We start from the raw sequence: 25,111 nt of genomic DNA, 5'->3' as shown, positions 1-25,111 counted from the left end.
ATTATATTTTATATGTTCCCATGCATGAATACCAGAACAAAAGTTTGTGTTGTATATATTGTATGAGTTCATGTGTATGTGGGGTGGGTGGGTGTGAAGGTGCATGTATGCATGGGCACATGTGTATAAATTGAACTGCATGTTAAAGAGAGCATGCAGCTCAAATCAGTTAAGAATGTGGCTACTGCCAACAGCAGCCCCAGCTGTAGGACTCTGCCCTCAGCCCTGAGGCCCTGGCCTTCCCTGGGAGGGCTGCATGCAGTCCTATACTGAGAGGTTGTCTACTGTACTCTCTTAAGCTGTTACTTTTTTACTATAGTATACTTGTGTACCATTTTAAATTAATTTACTTTACAGATATTTGTTGGAAACTTTTAATGTTCTGGTAAATGTGCATCAGTGCTGGCTGAGGCTTCCCTCAAGACATCTGCCAGTTTCTGTGGCATAAACTCCTACTGTGGAAGGTTCCAAGCTATAGTATGATAGTGGTGTTTAATAGTCAGTGCCTAAGTCAGCACCCTTTACTTTCTTGAAAAGTGCAGGATTGGCTCTTGAAGCTGGTCATAGCCACTTGTAACCCCAACAAGGGCTACCATGGGTTGGGGGGGGTGTGCTGTGAGGGACATGATGGAATGAGAGTGTACAGAAACCAGCACAGACCCAGGCTTTGTGGGTCAGGCACTGTGGGACATGTACAAAATGCACTTTACTGGCTTGGTTTAGATGAGTTTGAGTGCCTCAATTTATTCCCATGGAGTCCAGATCCATACCCTCCCGATATCCTGTCTCTTTTCTTGAGAAATATCTACCATTTGCCACTGGTTCATCCCAGAACCTGGCCACTTCTAAGACTCCTACATCTCTTCCACTGGTTGGTGCCTGGCCTAGACTCTTCATGGTGCCTGAATCATCTTCCCCTCCTAGGCACAGAACCTCTCTCCTGATGCATGGTGTTAGGCCTCAGTCATATTCTCATTTCACTTGCCTTAGAAGCCTGATCACTGGCATCACTGAATCTATTTTTGCTTTTCCACAGGGAACACCCCCCCATGCCACCCCAAGATGCATACACTTCTCTCACAGTTTCCCTTCCCCTTATTCCTTTCCTCCCCAGGCCTTTTAGGACAGTGGTGGCAGTGGTGACCTCTATAGCATGCATCCCATAGCAGGTTGTTTGTATCATTGAAAGCTCTAAACGGTTCACCATAGCTGTCCCAAGGCCTAGTGAGGTTGACTGTCCTAAGATGCCCACCAGTGACCTTTACATGCTTAGTCATGAGGAGACTTAGCATCCCATGGTGTTTCTTGCTAGAGAGGTGTTTCTGCTAGGACAGTGGCTGTCTTACCTTGCTTGTCATCTACATAGACAGGGCAACATCCTAGCTCACTTCAGTAGAGTAAATGGGAGAACCTGTGTGGAAGTCAGATGCTCAGGAGACATGGGGGCTGTCCCTCACAGCTGTGTGGTCATCTGAGCTTGGAACCTGGGACAGGTGCTGTGGTATCCCCAGCAGAGCCAGTTCCTCATAGCAATAGGAGTAAGGTTACCCAGTCCCCTGTGCAATGCAGAAAGTGAATAGAGGAATACACTAGGTTGGCTGAAGGAGCAAGAGCCTGAGACTGGTAAGAAAGAATTCCAGCAGCTGAAGAGAAAACAACCTGAGCTTGAGCAGTGCCTTGGAGGTGGAGGTGGAAAGCATGCAGGTTCTGGAAACATCAGGACAGAATTTCTCGTGTGTGGGTCATGTGTGGTTTTCCTAACATTTGCTCTAATTAGTGTAGTTTTACCATAAGTGTTAATCTTCTGCATTCACCACAGTTTTATATCTTTTTAAAGAATACTGGTTTAAATTTTCAAAACTTTTGTATGTGATTCCAATATAAAAAAACTGTAGTTGAATTGAGTTAGATAAGAGATTCCCATGTGATGATTTCAAGAAAAACCTGTAGACACACCTGATGTGTCCTGTCCAGAACCTTATCCAGAAAGACACCGGGCTTAGGGGTGCCCAGAGTACAGGTTGTCTGTGCCCTCTTAATCAGGTTTGTATACTTTCTCCAAAGAGCCCGAAGTGAGTAGGATCTTTGACTGTGGCTTTGCCCATCTTGCTGTTTGGGTCCTGAGACATAGTGCCCTTACAAGTGTCTCAGGGGCTGATGCTGATGTGTGTGGACGCAGGCTCCTACTCAGGTTATGTGGCTTATAGAGGAATCAGTTGCTGTCAGTCATAGCTAGAATGTGGGAGTCATCCCCGTTGGCCCTGGAGGGACAAGATAAACGGCCTAATGAGCATCAGAGATAATCTCATCTTCATGGTCTGGTTAAACACACTTCGCTATGAGCGTTAAAAACAAACTACCATCCACAGGATGGATGTGCCTACGCTGGACTCAGCCCCCAAAATCCATCGCATCCTTCATCAACCACGGGTCTTGTACCCGTCTGACAGAAATTTAATTCAAGCTGGCTCCTGAAAATAATTATTGTATTTTAAGAGTAGTAATCATTGGCTGGGACATGATTGAATGTGTCCATGCCTATTGACTTTTTCTATGATTTATAGCTTTGTTTAGTCGATATTCTCATCGAAATTGTATAATTAATTATAAGTGTGGCTGTCAGGGCTGCAGGATGGAGTGCCCTGGTGAGGATTTGGAGAGATTAAATTTTCCTTGGCTGTCCCAGGGCAGGGCTTGGGAATTTTCGAGGTGCTTGGCCTGTTGGATAGAGATGTTTTCTGTGTGTTTAGCAACCGCCCAAGCTCCAAATGCATTGATTTTCTGGGCTCTTTTCTTTTATCAGCTCAGTGTCTCTGCAGCAACAGTGGAATTTGTGCAGCTGGGACAGCTCCTGACAGATACGTATGACCAGCAGCTGCTTTATCATTGTCCACACATGGCCTTCGCTGTTTTTCACTTTGTAATCAGGAAGAATGTTTAAGATACATGTGAAATTGGTTATCATGTTTGTGAAAAATCTCAAAGAGATACAAATTATCAATTCAACAGAAATGCATTGTGATTTCTAATCAGAAACATCTCTGATATTTTGTGCTGGTGGCAGTAGTGGCTTTAATTCACATCATTTCATGTTGATGTCGCTGGGTTGGAACCTTGAGCAGTCTCCACACTGATCACACGTGGTGAGGGTGCCACTGGCCTGTCTGAGCCAGCTGGCTGAGTGGGACCTGGTGTACCCGCCTGTGTCTACCCTCCACACAGTCATGGAACAGTTTTACATTGGTCTGTGTGGCTTTCATATTAATCTCTGCGTCACCATTAGATGTGAAGCCCCAGGAGGGCAGTGATTGAGTTTGGTTTGTTGATAGTCAGCAAATACTTGGCATGCTGCAGACACCTAATATGTACGTATGAAATCAGAATATGTGCCTATTCAAACTTCAGGATATCTTTGTGTTAAAAATCAGGCAAGTGGTTGAGGTAGCTCAGTGGCATCATACCTACCTATTAAAGTGCAAGGTTCTGAGTTTGATCCCCAGTACCAAAAAAAAAAAAAAAAAAAAAAGGCAAGTTAGTCAACAATGGGTGATTGAAGGAGAGGCCATACCACCTGGAAATTTTTCTTTTCGCGTGGAGGCTGGGGACTTGAGACTGACGATCTTATATTGTCAGTGTCAGATGAACACATATAGGCAAGGCAGGAAGTGAACCACTGAGCTAAAGCCCCAGCCCCTGATTCCTTTATTTTTTACTTCATACTTTTGTTTTTTTTAATCTTTATTAAATTTATTGGTACATATTAGGTATACAACACAGTTACATTCATCATTGGGATCTTCTACCTTTACATGACTTATCTTGGCTTTTATTTTTCCCCTTCTCCAGCCCTCCCTTTAGCCCCTCCACCCTTCCCTGTTTATAAAGACATTGTTTCCTTGTTTTTCCTTTTCACAGACTTTTTCTTTTCCCTTTTTACCTTTCCACTACCCCTCCCACTTCCTCTACTCTTTTAGGTTTTCTTCCTATTACAATCAGTTATACATTTTAATCCTTATTTACACTTTTACTTTTTCACACCAGAAAAACTATTCGGTATTTACACATGTGTAACTTATTAATTTCACTTAAAGGTATGGCCTCATTATGCATCCACTTAGCTTTAAATCCCTTTACTTTTGAAAATGGGGGAGGGGCAATGAACCAGTGGCCTCAGTTTGCTGAGTACCTCAGTACCTCAGTACTGCCACCCTGGACAGAATGGCCACCAATGAGCCCCATGAAGTCAAGCTGGGAGGGAATAATAAAGAGCTTCCATTTGCTAACCCTCCCCCCATTCCCCAGTAGCTCAGGCCAATTCCTTTTCAGAGTTTCCCAACTTCTCTATAACTTGCGTGTATGTGTTCATGTGTTTATACTAGTAATCTGCTTCTTTAGTTGGAAATTTTAGGCAAACCCCTCACAGCAACACTGTGTGCTGCATGGAGGTGGATACCCACCTCGCGTGAATGGGAGGTTGATTTTCTCAAGCATTCTTGAAAGTGGTCCTTTGTGCACAATCTCTGGTAAAAAAAAAAAAAAAAAAAAAAAAGGCAAGTTAGTCAACAATGGGTGATTGAAGGAGAGGCCATACCACCTGGAAATTTTTCTTTTCGCGTGGAGGCTGGGGACTTGAGACTGACGATCTTATATTGTCAGTGTCAGATGAACACATATAGGCAAGGCAGGAAGTGAACCACTGAGCTAAAGCCCCAGCCCCTGATTCCTTTATTTTTTACTTCATACTTTTGTTTTTTTTAATCTTTATTAAATTTATTGGTACATATTAGGTATACAACACAGTTACATTCATCATTGGGATCTTCTACCTTTACATGACTTATCTTGGCTTTTATTTTTCCCCTTCTCCAGCCCTCCCTTTAGCCCCTCCACCCTTCCCTGTTTATAAAGACATTGTTTCCTTGTTTTTCCTTTTCACAGACTTTTTCTTTTCCCTTTTTACCTTTCCACTACCCCTCCCACTTCCTCTACTCTTTTAGGTTTTCTTCCTATTACAATCAGTTATACATTTTAATCCTTATTTACACTTTTACTTTTTCACACCAGAAAAACTATTCGGTATTTACACATGTGTAACTTATTAATTTCACTTAAAGGTATGGCCTCATTATGCATCCACTTAGCTTTAAATCCCTTTACTTTTGAAAATGGGGGAGGGGCAATGAACCAGTGGCCTCAGTTTGCTGAGTACCTCAGTACCTCAGTACTGCCACCCTGGACAGAATGGCCACCAATGAGCCCCATGAAGTCAAGCTGGGAGGGAATAATAAAGAGCTTCCATTTGCTAACCCTCCCCCCATTCCCCAGTAGCTCAGGCCAATTCCTTTTCAGAGTTTCCCAACTTCTCTATAACTTGCGTGTATGTGTTCATGTGTTTATACTAGTAATCTGCTTCTTTAGTTGGAAATTTTAGGCAAACCCCTCACAGCAACACTGTGTGCTGCATGGAGGTGGATACCCACCTCGCGTGAATGGGAGGTTGATTTTCTCAAGCATTCTTGAAAGTGGTCCTTTGTGCACAATCTCTGGGTTCATTGGTCCACGGGGCAGCACATGGCTAGCCTGTATCTTCCTTGTGAATCCTGAGCCCTTCTCTTACAGCTACTTCCCTGAAGCCTTAGGTGAAGCATGCCAGCTCTTTCCCTTCTGAGTGTCCAGGCTTGCGCTCCTGATGGTTCTATGCCCAGTGTCTCCTAGTGAGGTGCTTGGGAGTTGCAATAGAACAGGACTGGGGCTGCCCAGGTCCAGTCATTGAAACCAGGGCTTCTGCCTATACCCACCCATTTTTGTAGATGAGTCCTGGATAATGACTGCGGTTCCAGGACTTCCCTTTAAAACCAAGGGAAAAATAAGAAAATTGAGCTTCTTTTTGTGAAACTCTGAAGTTGCATTTTGAAAGCCTGCTGTTTCCTATCACTATAGAGTTTCTTGAAGGGCATGCTCACATTTACTTTACACCTAGAAATTTCCACAAATGCAGAAGTGGGCAACTAGGAAAGTCTAGCTCAGTGGAACATTTGAGGAAACATTCCACTGGCAGCAAGAATCTGAAATATATCTACGAGTGGGGTAGAGCCCCAAGTATATCAAATGACTCAATAATAAGAGTTATATAATAACTATATTTTAAATTATTAAAAAACATGAATCAGAAACAGAAGTATACACCATGAAAAAAAAGAATTAGTAGACTAGAAAATCTACAGAGTTTCTGTGTATATAGTTGTGGGAAGAATCTAGGGAAAAGGTTAGATTACCTTGTAAGAATGCCACAGGCAACTGGTGTCCCCAGCAACCTCAGTAGCCAGACAATCCTGAAATGGTTTGATCAAAAAGAGAACAGATAGCATAGAATTCTGTAAGCAGCCACCTCTTCCTTTTTCAGCCAGGGTATCAGACATTTCTCTGGACCTGAGAGACGTGGTCCTCCATAGGTCCTTAAGGAGAACCAAGAGTAGCTATGTTATAGAGCAAGGCAAGATCAAAAGGATGAAATGTTTGCATTTAAGGGAAAACATGTAAGGGAAGGCGGATTTGTGAACATGTGCAGTATAGTGATAACATAAATGCATACTTGGAATTCATTAAGCATCTACAGTGCAGTCACCGTTTGGAGCCCAGTTAGGAGGTCTCACAAGGTGTTTGCTACAACCCCGAGGTTTCATATCTCTCTTAAAAGTCTGTAGTAAATGTGAGAGAAGTGACAAGATTTGTTGACAGATGAGCATGATGCTCAGACTCTTCCTGCACTGTCTTGAAACTGACATTTGTCATTGACATTCGTTAAGACTGCCACAACAGTTTGTTCAGAGGCACTTGTTGACCATGGACCTTTATAAATCCCAGCATCCCCTTAGTATTTCCATCTAGGCCTTTTAGGAAAAACTGCAGGCAGCTACAAAGCTAGAATGGATACTCTTCTTATTAGTCTTGGCCAAGACCTTGTCAGTGCCACACTAAAGCCAATAGCCTTCCAGCACACAGCCTGCCTGCCATCCCTGGTGCTCCCTGCTGTGCTGCTCAGCTCTGGAAACCCACCATCCTCCAGCCTGGTAGCTGCAAGGAACAGCATTGAGCTGGGTGAGGTTTTCTGTGGATGTTCCCCACTAGCAGGAGATTGATTCATATATGGTACCTTCTAGTGTCCAGGCCCCTAGCATTGATATCTGAGTCACACACAAGGCAGTTTGGCTCATGTCTGTGAACATCTAGGATGCTGCAGAATGTGGTTTTGATGGTGTAAGATTGGAATAAGGCAACTGTTTGGTCCCTTGCATTAAAGGGGCTTTGGCTTACTTACCCTTCCTGTCCCTTCACCATAAGCACTACCACTTCTGATGGGGATTGCAACTATTTCCTGCATCCTAGCCTCAATTCAACCCCAGACCATACCAGCTGATGAGCAGCAGTAGGGCCCACCAAATGCTGACTGGTAAAGGTGACACTTTGGTGGAGAGCAGACAAAAAACCCAGTGCAGGTGGGCAGGTAGCAGCCTGGCACATAGGTAATTACTGTGTACATGATGCTGCTAATTGCATGTTCAGGAATGATAGATGAGGTGGCAAGAAGGAGCAAGGACATGGTATGGTTTTGAGGGGACCCCCAGTGCAATGGCATGCCCCTACACAGCTGTGGGTGGGACATGATTAATGAACAGTGTCCCAGAGGATGTGCATGGTGATCACCCAGAGATGCAGCCAGTGGAGATTCATTCCTTCCAGGGAGGCATAATTCCCTCTGGAGTTTGTCTCTGAAGCATCCCAAGGGGGACAGGCTGTTCGCTGCCTCCTCCTCATGTAGAAATGAACATTTCCTCCTGAGTTGTCAGTTCTTGCCAGTGTGGAAACGATCTACTCACACAAAGTTGACATCACTTGCTAAGTGAGTCACTTTAATCATTGGTACAGCAGGAGCAATGTTCCCTCTGTAAGAAAGCATTTTCCACACTGGTGAGGCTGCCCAGACCCTGGCCCAGGGTGTGAATATGTGTTACGGTGCCTGTGTGTGTCTTGAGTGAGCAGAGCCAGGCAGCCCAAGAGCTGAGGCTGCACTGCTCACAGCAGAGATGGCTGGCTACCAGAGCCACAGGGGCAGGTACTCCAGACCTTTTTGGTGACTTGACCTAGCAGCTCCTAGATAGGGCAGATGTTACACTGAATGCTTGAGCCCTGTGGCTTCCTAGAAAGTCACAGACATCCCAGCTGCACACAGAGCACTGTGTCCTCAGTGAGGAAAACCAAGATGACTTTATTTTCTTATCTTTTCTTTAGCTCTTGGAGTTTGACAAAGAGTTGTCTGTCTTTAAGGATAGACTGTATGAACTGGACATCTCATTTCCCCCCAGGTAAGGCACACTGCCCTTGCTGGATGATCCAGGTAACCTTTCCTCCTCAGACCCGTTTGTAAGTGCTCGTGTACTAACCTGTGTGTGTGTCCACATTGTATGCATGTGTGCACTTGTGTCAGTGTGCATGTGTACTAGGTGCACCCCTCCTACCTTTTCCAGGCCCAAAGAACAAAATTAGCTGAGGGTAATAAATAATGCTGTTACCTTCTCTTTTTTTTAAGATCTTTTTTCCAGTATGCAAAATAATGCCAAATATGTTAGGTCAGAACATGTGTGGTTCACTGGGTGGTTGTATTTGTGGATCTTTTTGGGAATGTTGTTAGCACACCCCCAACACCCTCCATGGTGTAGGGACTTCTGGGTCTGTCTGACTTTCTCAGGCAGGTAAGCTTTCTCTCTTTTATTCTGACATTTGTGGAATCTTGAAATACATCAGTTTCCCTTCAGACTACCCCAGGACCTCAGAGAGCTATGACTTAAGAAAGGAATGATTTGACAGAAAGTGGTGAGGAAACGTGTCCAGACCTGAGCCTGCAGTGCTCTGCACTATGGCTGCCTTGGCTGTGCTGGGTTTTCCTGGGGAGGGTGCACCATTGCCCACTGAGGCCTCTGGGACACGTTGTCCATCTGGAGCAGCACAAGCAGCAGCCACAAAAGTGGTTGTCCAAGGGCAGAGATACCCTGTCATAGGTACAGGCCTCCATAGCACTTCTCTGCACTTGCTTAAATCCCAAGTTTAAAATGTTCATGTTCAGGGTCGAAAGCACACCTGGAGTGATAGACAGACTTTCTAACAGACATGTGAGTCGTGACAGTGACAAGGGCATGCCTGTGTGATTCCTCTCTCACACCCAGTTGTTTTGCACCAAGCCCAGTGGTAAACACTTCGTATCCTTATCTTGAAATGAGCAGTCATGCACCTAGAATGTGCCTGACAGCCAAGCAGCCTTTCATCCTCCTTGTCAGGGTCACTTTCATCACTGTGCCAGGTGCCAGTAATCAAACATGTGCAACCTGGAAGGAAGCCCTGCCCTGTACAGGGCCCAGGACTCCTGAGGCTCTTGAGCTGTGGGGCCAGCCTGTACTCCTCTGACCTGGGTTGGAAGAGGTCTTGCCCCTCTGGCAAGGAGCCTGGTGCCCAAACCATTGAGTGGAATTTAGGGGGCTGGAGTAGCAGGGAGTACAGGCCCCACTCGCCCTTGGGGTGGTCAGTGCCCAGGCACATCAGTGCAGCTCGTAGCAGTGAGGGTCTGGGAGATGACCCTCCCCTCCCCCCAGAGAACTGACTTGCATCTCTGAGTCCAGGGGTACCTGGCAGTACTCTGATCATAGATGCTCAGTGAGATGTCCTTTTGTATACATCCTAAATCAAAAAATGATTTCAGCACTTGCTGTGATTCCCCACTCTGCAAGTCAGACATCCCGAACATCCCTCTTTCTGAACAGCAGAATGCTAGAAGAAATCTTGAAGATGTCTTTCCTTGGTCTCTGCAGGGCTGGCCAGGATACCACCCTGTGGCATTCATTGGCCCAGTTGAGATCCTCTCCCAGTGCTTGAAAGTTACTTAGCCTGGCTGGGAATTGAAGGGCTTTGTGGTCAGCACCTGGGTAGGCAAGGGAGAGCCCTAACCCCCATAGCAGAAGGGCCTTCTACCCACACCAAGGCAGGGACTGGAGTCCGCTCTTACAGGGCTAGGGCCAAATTTACCATAACAGAATGTCCTGGAAGGGGGCCGGGGATTTAGCTCAGTGGTTCCACCACCTGCCTCACAAGCACAAGGTCCCGAGTTTGATCCTTGGTACCAATAAATAAATAAATAAAATTTGGAAAGACAGAATGTTCTGGAAGGTTGAGAAGAGTGGCATCAGCTGACACATACCATTGCCTAGTATGTGCCTAGTGATTGAAAGCACAAGCTTTCTGGGAAGGAGGGTCCCTGAACACCAAGACCTGCTATTGGGAAATGGTCCTTCAGCTCTGCCCAGGTTTCTTGGGGATGTGTTTCTCCCTGGACAGGGGAGAGTAAAACAGTTGTGGGTTTTTAGAGGTGGGATTTTGGCACCAAAAGAAAAATAAGGTGGCTCTGTCCCCAGCCAGTGCCCATGGAGTATGATTGGTTAGTATGGTTGGAGGGTGTATTAATTCAGGTTCTCTAGAGGAACAGAACCAATGGAATGCATGTGTACATGTGTTCGTGTGTACATGTATATAATTATGAGGGAGGATTTATTAGATTTGCCTACAGGATCAGAAGCTGCATTATCCCAAATGGCTGCCTATAACCTGGAGGCCAAGGGAAATCAGTAGATGCATAGCACAAGCAGCTGGAAACTTCAGAACAGAACAAGAGGAACCAATGATGCAGTTTCTCCCTACTCAGTGGGTGTGAATCCATGTTCAAATGCTGAAGCTGAAGTCTAATGTCCACAAATGATGCCTGCAGAAAAAAAAAAAAATGCTGCAGTGTTGAAGAGTTGAACCTTGCGCATGCAAGCTTCCTCCTCCTCCAATTTTTGTTTCCTCTGGCCCCCTCAACCTGTTGGGTAGCACTGCCCATACTCAGGGCTGGTCTTCTACACTGTTCACTAACCCACAAGCCAGTCATCTCTGGACCGACCCTCATAGGCATATTCAAAAGTACAGTCAAGTTGATAGCCAAGATTAGCCATCACAGAATATCCCCCAAATGTACATCTCCTTGTCTCAGAAACAGTTATATGACTTGCCAAAGGAGCTTTTTAGAAGCAGTTTAGTAGTCTGGATCACCCAGGTGGGCCCAGTTGAATAACATGCACCATCAAAACTAGAGAACTTCTCTGGCTGAAGGCAGAGAGAGATGGGCAGGAGGGCAGTTCAAAGTTGTAATGTGGACTCAGTTACCATTACTGGCTTGGAAGTACAAGAAGATTTGAGCTGAGGGCACTCCATTCTGAAGGCCAGTGAAGAAATAGGACCCATCTGCCAGATAGGCCTGGGAGCACAACCCCAACTCCTAGGTAGAGCAGAGCTGACACCTTGAATTTGGCCTTTGAGGCCCCAAGCCAAGCCTGCCTGGACTCCTGACCCAGCACTATGCAATTCTGTCCACAGCCTTGAGAACTTGTGTCATCTTGTTTTCTTTGCTTCTTTCTATCCCCCCTCCCTTACTCCTTGGTCCTGGGAATTGAATTTAACTATACAAACACATCTTTATACTTTGATATGGGACTTTGGCATACTGCTTACCCTGTGGTCTCAGCATCTGCATATGGGTGCTTCCTCCTTAGGGTGGCTGAGCCAGATGGATCCTCCTCCTCCTGGGACAGCCCCTGCAAAGCCTCACCTCACTGAGGCCAGAGTCTCATGGTACTGGCAGCAGAGGCTTGCTCAATCCTTCCTGCCATCTTACTGGCTTCATAGTACTAGAGGATGAACAGTTCCCCAAATTTGAACACTACCTAAATCTTCCCTGTGTGAGTCACACGTGTTCTGTTTTGGCTGACAGGATCTCTTTTTCATCTCTGTGTGGGTGAACTCCTTATGTACTGAAGGTGACAATGTCTATCATGTTTATGGCATTGGGCTCTAAATAAATAGCAAAATATTAATAGACATTCTTAAATAGCATAGTGAGTCTTGCTATTTATTAAGAAGAAAAATCCTGTTCCACCATCAAAATGACTGGCACAGACTGAACATTGTTTTGGGAACATATCCTAGAGAGTCATGCTTAGCCAGTTTAGTCTAGGACTCCTTTATACTCTTAAAACTTTGGGGGACCCCATGGAGCTTTTGTTTCTGTGGTTTGTGTCTATTAGTTTGTATGAATTCCAAGTATCTATTAAATTCATCTAATAATAAACTCATTAAATGTTAATGTGATATTCTATGAAAAAAATAACTATTTTTCAAATAAATTTGTGAGAACAATGTTTTATCTTTTTAAATGTTTGTGAAGTTTGGCTGCAGCATGTAGAGCAGAGCTGACCTCTTTCAGACAGATACTTGCTGGACATGGGTGAGACGTCTAAACCACCTCCTGAAGACTGTAGATGTTTTAACTTTCTTTTAACTTTTAGAAACAGTGATTTCTTAGAAGCTTGTTGCAGTGTGGAGTCTGAAACTATCCCCCATGGACTGCTGGTTCCTGGTTTTGGAGTAGGTCTTTGAACTCATGCTCCTGCTGGGTGGCAGCAGGTGTAAGTCCTTTGTAAATCCTGGGAGCCAAGCTGGACAGGTGTTGGATGTTAGGTTGTCTCACACAGCTAATGGCACCTCCATCAGGACACTCCAGCCTCAGCAGAGGAACAAATATGTTTTCCAAAATTCTGGATATTAATTGAAAGCTTGAATTTGTTGTTGGCAACAAATAACATCAATGGCTTCCCTGGAAAGGCAAGCTTATCTCAACCCTTCACGAGAAGATCCCTGCCAGCTACCCTGCCTAAGTGCACTCGTACATCAGTCTGCCTGCAGGAATGGTGTTTCATGAAAACAAGCAGTTGCAAAGCTAACAGCACAGACCCAGCAGCACCGTCCGCTAGATGCCAGCATGGGGAATCTGGAGTGTCTTCTATATACACCCAGCTTATCCTGCTGAATCCTGAAAGCCATATTTTCCACATGTGGGGTTCCATAGAAGTAAGAATTTAAACTGCTTCATCAGGGTACCTGTAAGTGACTGGCTTCTGTGTAGCCGTGTGTGACACTGGGGAGGATGATGCTCCTGTATGGCCTAATTGCTGCCTGGTAGCCACTCAGGCCACAGTGGCCTTTGCCCCATCAGTGCAGCATCAACACTGGAAATAGCTAGTCATCTTATTGTTACTGTAAGTACATTTTGGACCCCTGGAAGGATCCCAGAGGCTCACACACCACTCTCCAAGAACTAGTTCCAAACTGGAAACAACTAAAACCCACAGATAGTAGAATGAATATTCAAAACTGAAGTGGGATCCTGCCACACAGCATGAATAACAGAGAACATTCCTGCCCCGCTCGGAGGATAAATCTAAACTCACAGTGTGGCAAACAGAGCCTGTGCAGAGCACTGGGTGCTACAAGATGCCCTTTCTGTGAAGTTTGCTGTGGGCCAGACCCAAATGCAGGGGGGCCATCTCTGCCAGGGAGCATCCTTTCCACGTTTACACTTTGTCTTATACATGTCACACTTTAACATGAAGTTCACTAAAAAAGTGGGACATTTAAGTGTCTTCTATCTACCATTCAGAATGTTTCAAAGAACTTCTTAAGAGTTAGAGGCTGGGTATTTAGCTCAGTGGTTCTGCTGGAAGCACAAGGCTGTGCATTCGATCTCCAGTACCAAAAAAAAAAAGTTAATTAGGAATAGTTAGTCACTTCCCAAAAAGATTAATTCACAGCAGTGAAATGGGATACTTTTATTTAACAAATTATAAAATAAAATCAATTTAGCTTTTGAAAAAGACAAAAATGTATACAACGTAGGGAGGAAAGTGCCCTGGACTGTCCTCTTCAATGGGTACCTTTACTGAAAATTAAGCACCAGGAGACCCTTTTTAGACTCTGTGAGCCATAATGTAGAGGTCCACTGTTTTTTGATTTGTGTCTATAATGTAATAATAATAATTATCTGTGTAGAACAAGTATGAACAGGATGAGCTTTCTCGCCAGAGCTGAGTGTTTGGGTAGGGAGTTAGGACATCTGTCCACTGAGCCCTGACATGACCTTTGCAGATGTGAGAGACAGAACTGAGGGTGAGCACAGTCAGGGAATGGTTTATGATTAAAAGCCCTGGTCATCCCAAGAGTGAGATTAAGTGTGAGCATCCGCCCTTGTGGCTGTGGCAAGAAAGCCAGTGCAGGCTCCTGACCTCCAGCTCCCCAGCAACTGAGATTCCTTCTTATGGCACTTTGGTTGCTAAATTCTTCCACTGAATAGTTTTCAGTAAGGCCACAATCTGCATTGTTTAGTTATTTTTCTTTAATGCCACCACCAGGTATTTTGATAGCAGCTGGTATCTTTGAAACCTCATGTTTTAGTGTGACTTCAGGCCTCCATGGGTGTAGAAATGGTTTTTAGAGATACACTTGTGGCTGTGGATGCATGTGAGAGTCATCTTCCTCTGTAACATACTATGTGGTCCTTGATGCTTGATACCTTTGAGGCAGCTGCGGCTCCCATCACAAGAGCTGCTTAGCAACTGGGACCTGTTAATATTTTACCAGGTGAAAGCAGAGGCAGGGTCCTTGCCTGTTCTATCAACTCCCCGCTCCATGGAGAACTGGGGCTAAACCTCTCAGGAAGGGCTGAGAATCCTAGCAGAGTTGTGGAACCCTACCCACCCAACTTTTCTCCTTGCAGTTCTCAGCCCTGTAGGACTCCCAAACTTAGCAGGGTTTTGTGTCCTGCTGCAGTCAGTGTTGTAGCTGCAGGGGCCATGGCAACACTATCCAAAACCCCAGCCAGACAAACAAACTGCCGCTGCCCACATCCTGAGGAAAAGAGTGTAAGAGGTAAAGAGGAAGGGAGGTGGCATGCCCGGAGAATACAGGTGGGTGATTGTTAATTTTATCACTGCCGCAATTAATTATGGCGATTATTCCTGGAGCTCTACAGGGCTGAGATAGGGCCAACTTGTCCTACCTCCCAGCTCATGCAGGTTTGCTTCCAGATAAGTATGAGTATAAGGCACTACTCCCATTAATCATCTGTGGACTGCCCACATCCAGGTCCAGGTGTCCTGCAAGTAGCCTTTAGCTGGGAGAAGGAAATAGGAAACCTTGGTTCACATAGGCCTCCTCAGACTTGTCTGGCATCAGAATATTTTGCATTTGCTCTTTGGGTGTCAAGAGTATACCCTAAAAGGAACACCTCAAGCCTGTAGGGGTGAGCATGCTGCCCCCAACAGCTGGGCCCTGCAGCCCATGCAGCCAGGACATCCTCAGCCTTTTGACTCTCCCATGGCAGCCAGCATGTTCATCCATCATCCTTTGGAAGCTGGGGAAATCTGTGTGACCTGATTGTACAGCTCTTGGGGTTATTGGCCTGTGAAGGGACCCTGATCTGGGCCTCGGTGCCATTCCTCAGGAGGCTGTGTTAGAATGTGTACAGGGCATTTCTAATGGAGCTTGAGCTTCAGTTCATAATCCACAGTTGGGATAAACTAAGAAACATTTGAATGAGATGACCATAATTTTAAATGTGTAGAAATAGGAGAGGCCATTGACTGGCTGTTTTCCCTAAAAAAGAAAAAACGCATAGGTTACTTGTATTCTCTATTCTTTCTTTATTCATTTATTTTTTTCTCACTGAGTTTATTGGTACATTTTAGGTATGCAGTACAGTTACATTCATCATTGGGATCTTGTACCTTTACATGACAGGTCTTGGTTCTCATTTTTTCCCCTTGTCCCTGCCCTCCCTTCACCCCTCCTCCCCTCCCCCCTTTACAAACATTTTATTTCCATTTTTTCATTTTCTCCTATTTTTTTTCTTTCCCTTATTACCTTTCTCCTACCCTTCCCACTTTCCCTACTATATTCTCTATTCTTTAAAAATACAATGTTGTCATCAGTAAAAACTATGTAAGTTTGTTTTTAGCCAAATTCAAGTGGTGCTTCATGAGAATCATGAGTCATATGCCCAGTTGGATCTCTCTAGAGAGCAAAGACAGAAAAAGTGTTCTATGACCTCTCCCCAATGTGTTGGGCAGCCCTGTCAGCCACCTCACGGAGGCTCTGCTGGCCTTTGGTGTATGGCTACTGTGTCCCTAGATATAGTACTGGCCTCAATCCTTCTCCCCATGCCTAAAACATCATGGGAAAAACCAGTTTAGGTGGTTGAGGCTCAAGGATATAGGCCTTAGGTCCTCTCCATGGGCAGTAAAAGAAGAGGCCAGGCCTGTAGGTGATATGAGTCCCTCCCAGAAGGCCCACAGAATCAACATGTGACAGGTGCCCATGACAGCGTAAGTCTGCAAAATCAATAGCACTCTCTTCCAGGAAAGCCAGCAGGAAAATCTAACAGAGTGCCATTCTCAACAAACACTATGTGGCATTTTGGAATAAAGCTGAAAAAACATATTAAACTTTTACAAGAACAACCTTTAGAATCTTCTGAAAGCTGTAAGCAGTATGAGTGAGCATGTGTACCGCAGTGGGATATGCACCTAAACAGATAAGGATTCTCTCCAGACTTGGTCATTCTTAGTGGGTTTGCATTTAGTGGACCATAAACATGCCTATGTGTGATGGGTTTGCATCTTAAAAGGAATGGTGGGGCTGGGGATTCAGCTCAGTGCTTCCAGTCCCTGCCTCGCAAGTGCAGGGATCTAAGTTTGATCCCCAGGATGGGAGGTGATGGAGGGTGGATATGGTGGGTTAAGGTGGGTCCACTGAGATGGAGCTACCCCCTGGGGCGGGGCTGAGGTGTTCCTTTCAGGAAGAGAAGGAAGCCGGTGGCTACTTGCAGCTGGGCCTGTACATCTGTGGATCCTTTTCGTGTAGATGAGGGAGCTGGTGACATGTGGAGACACAGCCAAGCCAGTGGGGGCCGCTCAGAGCCAGGATGAACAGTGGTGGGGATAGGTGGTAGTTGTCTGAGGCACAAACAACAGTCCTCCATGCTGATGCAGGATGCGCTCAACACATGTAGCAAGACTGGTGGGGTTGAGGCAGCTGCCCACTCTGGTCATCACTTGCTAGTCATGTATCATTTGTGCTGCGTAGAGCCCATTCTCAGACCCTCAGAGGGCATGGACAGGGTCCGAGAGAGAAAGAACAGTCACAATCCACTGTAGTTTGATTACCCCAGGTTCACGGCCGAACTCCTGGACCCTTCCCACATTAATCACCTAGACTGTTGGAGAAGGTGGAGAAGAGGTGTGTGCGGCTGGATTGACCCGAGTTGTCTGTAGACCCACACAGAGTTGTTTGATATGAAAACTTGTTATATTGGGCTTGGGATTTGGCTCAGTGGTTCCACCACCTGCCTAGCAAGCACAAGGACCTGAGTTCAATCCCCGGTACCAAAAAAATGAATAAAATAAATGAAAACTTGTTATAAGTTTGGCTTTGTATTCTTGAAACTTGTATGTATGCATTCTTTCTCTGGATAGCACAGCCTTTGGAACACAGGATGGCTAGAGCCAATGTACTGCTAACCCTGTGCTTCTTTGTCTCCCCAGCTACCCCTACAGTGAGGACTCCAGCCAAGGTGAACAGTACATGAATACTCGGTGCCCCGCGTGGTGTGACCGCATCCTCATGTCTCTCTCTGCCAAGGAGCTGGTGCTCAGGGTAAGTGTGAACCACCATTAGGACCAGCCGCAAGGAAGAACGAGTGAGCTGCCTAGCCTAGAAATGGTCCATGGCTCAGGTCCCAGTGAGTCCCATTGTCCTGGGTAGAAACATATATAAGTGATCACCAGGCAGTGGTCTGAATATCTTAGTTTATTGAATCCTTGGAATTCATTGTACTCTTGTCCATGAAAGAATCCGGAGGCTGTGAAACGTAGTAGAAATGTCTGTCATTATAAGTCAGAGCCAGGTTCACATCTGGGCTCAATAAGCTAAAACTGGATGGGTGTCATTCTCAGGAGATCAGGACAGCCAGGGTTTTTCAGTTCCTACATCTTCATATACAAGGAGTGTTTTCAAAGGAAACAGTATCTAAATTAATTTTGTCACCCCATCAGTGAAAATGTAACAGTAAAGCACAGGGATTCATGTGGAAGCAGCAATTTGATACTATGTTCAGAGCTGTGGGTCTCTGACCATGACAGGGGCTAGTGGTTAGGAGGAGCCAGAAGATGCAAGTGGCCGCCAATGGGCCAGGGGCTGTGTCACTTCTGCCCCTCAGTCCCAGGAAACTGACTCAGGACAGCTTTGGTGGGCTGCTTACCTTTCCTGCCTATACCTTCTCATTCAGGGCCATCACTGAGGACAGGCCACTGTGGTTCTTTCCTTGCTGAGGCCTTCTTGAATGCAGCTGTACTTGAACACTGGTCAGGAGCCCAAAGATGCAGGATGAATTCAGGAGCCCAGCCTTGGACATATCCCTGCCCCTTCTAATCTGGGCTTGTCAGCTCTGTGGAGATGACAGTATGGAAATCAAGCACATAGTGGTTACATAGTGGTTCATGGTGGACATTCTCACCTGCTGGCTGGAACAAAACCTTTCAGGGGACTTAGGCAGAAAGACGAGAAACTCAGACTCACATTCTCCACCAGAAAAAATACCTAAGGTCACAACAACTTCATTTTGTGAGACTCTAAGATAACACGCTCTTTTACGATTGGTGGGCAGAAGGCTGGCCAGAGTCACTGTGGCCAGAGGAAGGTCCAAGGAAGGCAGCATTTCAGCCAATTTAATATTAATTCACAGTGCCTCTGGGTCCTCAGACCCAGGATTCCATACTTTAAAATCATAGTGGGAGACCAAACTCTGCTCTTCATCTAAACTGAGGACAAAGCAGACCTGGTGGCTTGAAGGAGGCCCTGTCCTCACTGCTGGAGTTGGATAGACACTCCCCTGGGGCTTCCCAGTGGGCAGTGGGCAGTACAAGATGAGCAGACGGTGCCACAAGCAGCCTCCGTTGTGCCATCCATCATGCCATGCTCCAGTTCCTCATCATCATGTTTCGTTCTGCTTCCCGAGCCCTAAAACACCGACGGAGGCATGCTGCCTGGGAGCCTCCATGATGAATGCTCAGCGAGGTGTGCCTGCGTTCTGCCTGCGCCCCGCTGTAATTTGTTTATCTGTCCAAAGATTATGCAGTTGAAAATCCACAATTTTATGCTGCCTTTGTAAATTACCACACTGTGTTTGATGAATGTTTCCCCACTTCCGCAGAGGCGGCTTTATGCTCATGAAAGATTGGAAAGTGTTCATGCATGCGGTACCGAAGGTTATGTTTTTATACTTTCTGGCAGGCGACCATGTTGGAAAGTAAATCTGACCTTAAGCTTTCTACTGCATTAAAGATAATTCAGTTTTAACTTTATAGTCTCTGATGCTTCAGCTACAGATATAAAACTTCAGCCCAGACAGAGCTGACTGATTACCAGCAACAAAGCCTTTACCATCACACCTGAAATACAAACGTGTGCCAGCCTTGAGCCACTGCAGGGGTGAAGGAAGTTTGCACACAGCAGATAATTAATATGTACACAATGCTTTGTGCAGTATATGGAATTCAGTGTCTGTCTTCCCGTGCAAAGTTTTAGGTTAATAAAGCGGACTGTCCAAAGCAAATGTAAATAGGGAAAACAGATGAGCTGCTTCAGTGCTAGGGACACCTTGAAAGAAAGTTCAGAGGCAGTCATTGCAGTGAGCAAGGGGGGCCCTGTGCCGCTCCTAGTGAACCCGTAGCACACAACAGCATTACAATGAGGCGGAAGTCCTGACTCCCCTGAACCCCTCCACCATATGACTTCTGTCTTCTAGAATCAGGGTCCCACCTAGCAGAAGAGCTGGGCCAGGGTGTCGAGGTGTAAGACCAGCAGATGTTATATCATCGCTGGTCACTACCTCCTACGGGCAGCTCTGACTAGCTAAAGCCCCTCAGCAGAGGGAGCAGGGCGGGTGAAAGTTCATTCATAGGGATTACCCCCACATTCCTCCCTTCTACCCAGGATACTCCGAAGCCCCTGTCTGTCACTTCTTGGCAGGATCTTGGGGTGTCCCAGCCTCCTCACACCACTCTCTCTGTTTGCTTCCAGTCAGAGAGTGAGGAGAAGGTTGTCACCTATGACCACATCGGGCGCAACGTCTGCATGGGAGACCACAAGGTGATGTGTGCTGCACTGCAGTCCAGGGGCTGAGTGGCCAGTGGGTGGGCAGCCTCTCATCTCCTTAGTCTGGCTTTACTGAATATGCCAAAATGGTCTGATTTGATTTAGTTTTAATAAATCCTGAAAGATAGTTGAAAAGGCAGGAGGGAAGCAGAACCAACTAATCACCATAGAATAAAATACATTTTACTATTTGTTAAAAAAAAGTTATGTCTATAGATGATTATTTTTGAAGGCTTTTTCTGAAGTATGCATTTGGGATATTTTCATGGCCTTCTTACGCCAAGCTTTTGTCCAGCAAACTTAAGTATCCAGACCTGGTGGACTCAGGGTCAGGCATTGCTAAGCTGAACAAATTACTTAAACATGGGACTGCCCCTAAACCCAGCGCAGCCCAACAGTCCCCATGAGCAGTCACACCAGGTGACTGAGTGCTCATGCCCCATTTTCAGCCAAATTAGATGAATCTATTTCCTCTATGTTCAAGCCCTCTAAGCTATAGTTCCTGAGTGCATTTCCAAGGATGGGCACACTTGCATCCCTACAACATTTGGGAATTTTTTAGCAGTTCCTCCAATCAGTATTTATACTAATTTTTATCTGAAAGAACTCCTTCCTTACAAACAGACAGGGGCTGTCTCAGGCCTTTTGCGTCCCTACTCCTGTACTCCAGGTCCAGGCTGACTCAGTCTCTGGTCTGCACCCATGTTTTAGCATCGCCTTCTCTGGACATGGTTCCAGCACCCAGGAGACTGGAGGGCCAGGGGCTTGGTAGGAGGTGGCAACATGTGCACTGACACCCCTCTCTTCTCCCCACTGCAGCCTGTGTTCCTGGCCTTCCGAATAGCGCCTGGGGCAGGTAAACCTCATGCACATGTGCACAAGTGTTGTGTCGTGCAGTGACGTGGTGGTAAATATGACTCCTTCCCTTAGTTCTCCTTTCTGCAGCTTTTCCTGGTGTGTTTGTTCCTTTAACAAATTACTAATTCTACTTCAGGGAAGAGGTGCCAGCGCAATGAGAGGACCCTCCGCGAGACCTCCCTGTAGCAGCATATTGAAACTCGTACTCCTAACAGCTGCATCAGAAACCTGCCCAAGCACCACCTGCTAGACGGCCGGCCCCACACTTCGCTTCAGCCTCCGGACCACTCCGGAAAAGCCTCACATACCTCACTGTCGTATCTGTTCATGTGACATTAAGTAGAAACATTGGGTTTTTTAAAGACAAGTCACAGTCCTGTTGCCAAAACTCTGATAGCAAAGAGATTCCATATTTTAGATTTCACAGTTTTCCATGTTAAATAATTGTCCGTGGAGGAGCTTCTCCAGCGTAGAAACTCCAAGGTGTCAAGCATCCCTCTCTGCCAGGAGAAGTTGTGTCTGGGCCGACCCAGGCAGTGAGGCCACCGTGTGTGTACACCCCAAGGCCCCTCCGTGGTCTGACTCTACTGCCATGTTACATGGTGTCTGAATCACACTGCAGCTGCTTTCCATTTTTATATATATATAAATACATATAAATATATACTTTTTAAAAATAATTTATAAATCTTACCAAAACTTATGCTAAATGTACTTTCCAGTATGAATGCACGAGTGTCATACCAGCGGGTAGAACTGCAGTCTAGGACTTTAGGAATGTGTACATCGGCACACAAGTTTCCGAGACAGCACTGGCCTAGCAGTGCTGTGGGGCAAGAGCAGCCCCTCTGCACTTGTGCACTAGCAGTTTGTCACTCCTCTGCCTTTCTCTGTGTAACATTAAGAACTGAATGTGAAGTTTATAGCTAGCCTGGGTATACCTACCTTTTAAGAATTTTGTAAAATGTTTTGTCTGTCTTTTGTTACCGTTTTATGGTGCCAATATTCTACATTAAAAACCATAATCTCGTGGGAGAATTAGAAATAGCCTCGTCCGCTTCCCACAGAGATCGCTTAACGTGAACTGTATAAAACATTGAAGAGAAGCAACACTGGGCCGCGCTACCGACGCCTGTGTAACTACCCTATTGCCAACAACACTCTGCTCCCAGCACTGAGCACAGCGTCGGAAGGTGACTGCAGAGCCTGTTGACGAAACACAAGCGTGCGTTTTATTGATTTACTTCAGAACACTACAGTTCCTGGACTGCAAAAGCATGAGATCGATGTTTGTTTCTATAGAAATCACTACTGTCGCGAGTCATTTGGTGTCCGCGTGCCGACCTGTGTTCTTGACGCTACGCTGGTCGGTATCTCTGTTAAGTGCTGTGGTCGCTGCTCGTCAACAAGCCACACCGTGGCCACCACGCGGCGATTCTATCTGTGGGCTTCAACTGTGGGTCATTCCGAAGGCCTTTGGAAGTGACTGCTTGGTTCCTAAGCAATAAAATTGATCATGGTGAAAACAGTTCTTTGCTTGCTTTGTTTTCCTTCCTTCCCAGTTCCCATCACCTTTGAAATGCTAAGTAATGGGAGTGGCCTCCTTTGTGCCCTGTTGTTTGCTCTGGAGCTCATTCCTAATCTGGAATTTCACTGAGTCGCTTACTGTCAGAAGGCATTCATCACTGAGTTCTGAGTAGAAAGTAACTGTTTGGACTCTTTACTGTAATAAAATAAGACTTGTTCCACCCACATTTTTAATGGCATTGTATAAATGCCTTTCTCAAAACTTTACAACTGGAAATGCCTCTGCTCTTAAATTGACAGAATGGTTCACTCACAGAAATGACACTCTAAGCCCTTTAAAATGTTTTTAAAAGCATAACTCCCTTTTAAAGACAATCTGCCAGTAGCTCAAAAGAAGAGAAGTGTTCCTTTAAACTAGTACAGCAAAACTTCTGGTAAAGAACAAAATGTAAATCTTTTACATTTCTCTGAAATGTTCTTGAAAATTTGTTCCAAGAGAAATCTTATAATTGAGGTAATATAATTGTTTACATAAGAACAAAGTTAAAACATTAGTGCCCATTAAGACAGCTGTGGAGCATCAGCCAGTCTCGCCACAGCAGATTGGTTTTTTGGAAGTGGAACGGCTGCCCTTTAGAGCTGGTGGGCACACTGCATGATGAGGAACAGCTTCTGGTGGCTGGCTGTCCCTTGCTATGTTCCCTCCTGAAGGGCCAGCCAGCCCTCAGCACCTGGAATAAAGGCTTGGAAGCCGTTCCAGGGATTTGTGAGCTGGCCCTCAGCGGCCACAATTATTTTGGGTTTCTCTTGGCAGTTCTAGCTGGAACAAAATAGTTCTTTGTGGCAATGAAAACAAGTTAACATGGTAGCCAAAGGACCATGTAGAATTTCAACCCCAATTTCACCTGATGTGCGTTTAGCAGGCATATTCTAAATACTTCGTATCCTGGCCAAAAGACTAAAAATAATCATTTCAAAATGTCTGCACCCAAGGCAGAGAACACAGGCAGAGCCGGCTTCAAGCTCGGCAGCGGCTCAGAGGGACTGTGCACCGCTTACTGTCCCCAGCTGCAAACAAGGAAAAGTGCCTCACAGGATGCTGGGTGTGGGCGGGCAATCTTGTGGCTTACTCGCCTTTCGGAAGAGCCAAGTATGTATGAGTCTCCCCAAACCTCATCCGTCCGAACCAACGCAACTGAGGACGCCTTACGTGGTGCATCTCCTGCTTCTGGAGGCCAGGAGCCGGCTGTGGCCGCGGAACGTGGAATCCGTACCTGTCTCAGGGCCACGCCTGCTGAGCGCCCGGATCTTTGCCGCTCTGCCTAGCGCCTCTTGCCGCGGCTCCTTCCAGTCTGCGTGCCACCCGAGGGTTGCGGACTGGGCCGCCCTCCCTGTACTCGGGCTCGAGTCCTGCCGGTCTGGGAGAATCCGACCTCCCAGGAGCCGCGGGGCCCGCAGCCTCAGACCCGGATGCGCACACGGGGCCCCAGGTCTCCATCGCGCGCTCCTGCCGTGCACTGTAGGCACCAGGCTGGGAGAACAGACCGGACAGCTGCAGGTGGGGACGGGCTGCCCACAGGCATCTCGCTCGATGTGGAAAAAACACGCGGTGCAGCCTGGGGAGCTGCGGCTCCGACCCGGACGTGTTAAATAATTTATTGATTATACAAAGTGATCCGCCCACCCCACGCCTACGCGAAGGGATGCAGCCTGACCCCGCACGTCGCACCCGAGCACTGCCGCTTTATAACTTATTCTGTAAAAAATATATATACACACTGCGGCGCAGGCAGCTGGCGTCGGGGCTCGGGCCGCGCCCGGTACCCTGGTTCTGTGGCCTGGTCGAGTCCTCACATGGCGTCCCCCGCGCCACCGCCGCACGGGCTGACCAGCGCCAAGTTCGAGGGTTTGTGCTTCTTGAGCAGCCTCGTGATCTTCTCGTCGTCCGAGTTGGGGTCCAGGGGCCGGTTGTATTCGTCATCGTCCTCTGCGTCGGAGCCGCCCACCTTCAGCTTCTCTGCATCTGAGTCTTGCTTCTTCTTGGCCGATGCCATCTCCGCGGCATGCCTCTTGCGCCACTTGGTCCGGCGGTTCTGGAACCACACCTGGAGTGGAGGGGAACCATCAGATGGGCCTCCGAAGCTCCCAGCCCTGTGCCTCGCTGCCTCTCGGAGGCCCAGCCCTGACCCTGCCGTCTGCGAGAGCGGACTCGCTCGGCTGCCCGCCGGCCAGGCAGAGGCCAGGCGGCTGCTTGCCATCCCTTCGCAGGACGCGGACTCCCGAGCCAGCCTCTGGCCAGCATGATCCCGCGGAGACCTCCCCGTTTGCGCTCACCTTCACCTGGCTCTCAGTCATGCCCAGAGAGTAGGCGAGCCGTGCACGCTCCGGGCCTGCCAGGTACTTGGTCTGCTCAAAGGTCTTCTCCAGCGCGAAGATCTGCTGGCCCGAGAAAGTCGGGCGCGAGTGCTTCTTCTTACCATCCTTGTCCAGGACCCCGCTGCCTTGGGCTGTGAAGGAGGGTGAATGAGCGCGGCCGGCGCAGCACCACCGGTCCGCCCGCGCGGAACCCCTCGCAGACCACTTACCCGAGCCGGCCAGGCGC

General features: G+C 46.8%; 2 protein-coding genes across 5 annotated transcripts in view; one reads left to right on the top strand and one right to left on the bottom strand.

Annotated features, from left to right (window-relative positions):
* The window catches only part of Inpp5a (inositol polyphosphate-5-phosphatase A), a 221,898-nt gene extending 199,388 nt beyond the window's left edge, over positions 1–22,510 (top strand). For 2 of the 4 annotated variants that reach the window (XM_010620338.1, XM_010620325.1), the window contains 5 exons: positions 8,290–8,363; positions 17,514–17,625; positions 20,050–20,118; positions 20,944–20,980; positions 21,119–22,510. In XM_010620338.1, coding sequence (XP_010618640.1) covers positions 8,290–8,363; positions 17,514–17,625; positions 20,050–20,118; positions 20,944–20,980; positions 21,119–21,168 — 342 coding nt within the window. In that variant the 3' untranslated portion in view covers positions 21,169–22,510. Of the gene's footprint in view, positions 1–8,289; positions 8,364–17,513; positions 17,626–20,049; positions 20,119–20,943; positions 21,032–21,118 lie in introns of all 4 variants that reach the window. The other 2 variants (XM_010620342.1, XM_010620332.1) reach the window with 1 other exon arrangement.
* Nkx6-2 (NK6 homeobox 2) lies at positions 22,192–25,110 on the bottom strand (the record flags this gene model as incomplete). The annotated part of the gene is made up of 4 exons (XM_010621451.2): positions 22,192–22,479; positions 23,784–24,614; positions 24,844–25,016; positions 25,095–25,110. Coding segments are annotated over 3 exons (444 nt in total), but the record flags the coding sequence as incomplete, so codon positions are not given.
* Position 25,111: the final 1 nt, after the last annotated feature.

The sequence above is a fragment of the Fukomys damarensis genome, unplaced genomic scaffold, assembly GCF_012274545.1.
Source record: "Fukomys damarensis isolate Sample0158 unplaced genomic scaffold, DMR_v1.0_HiC HiC_scaffold_8, whole genome shotgun sequence".
Taxonomy (NCBI): Eukaryota; Metazoa; Chordata; class Mammalia; order Rodentia; family Bathyergidae; genus Fukomys; species Fukomys damarensis.
The sequence above is the reverse complement of the archived record's forward strand: the minus strand, read 5'-3'. Positions and strand labels throughout refer to the sequence as shown.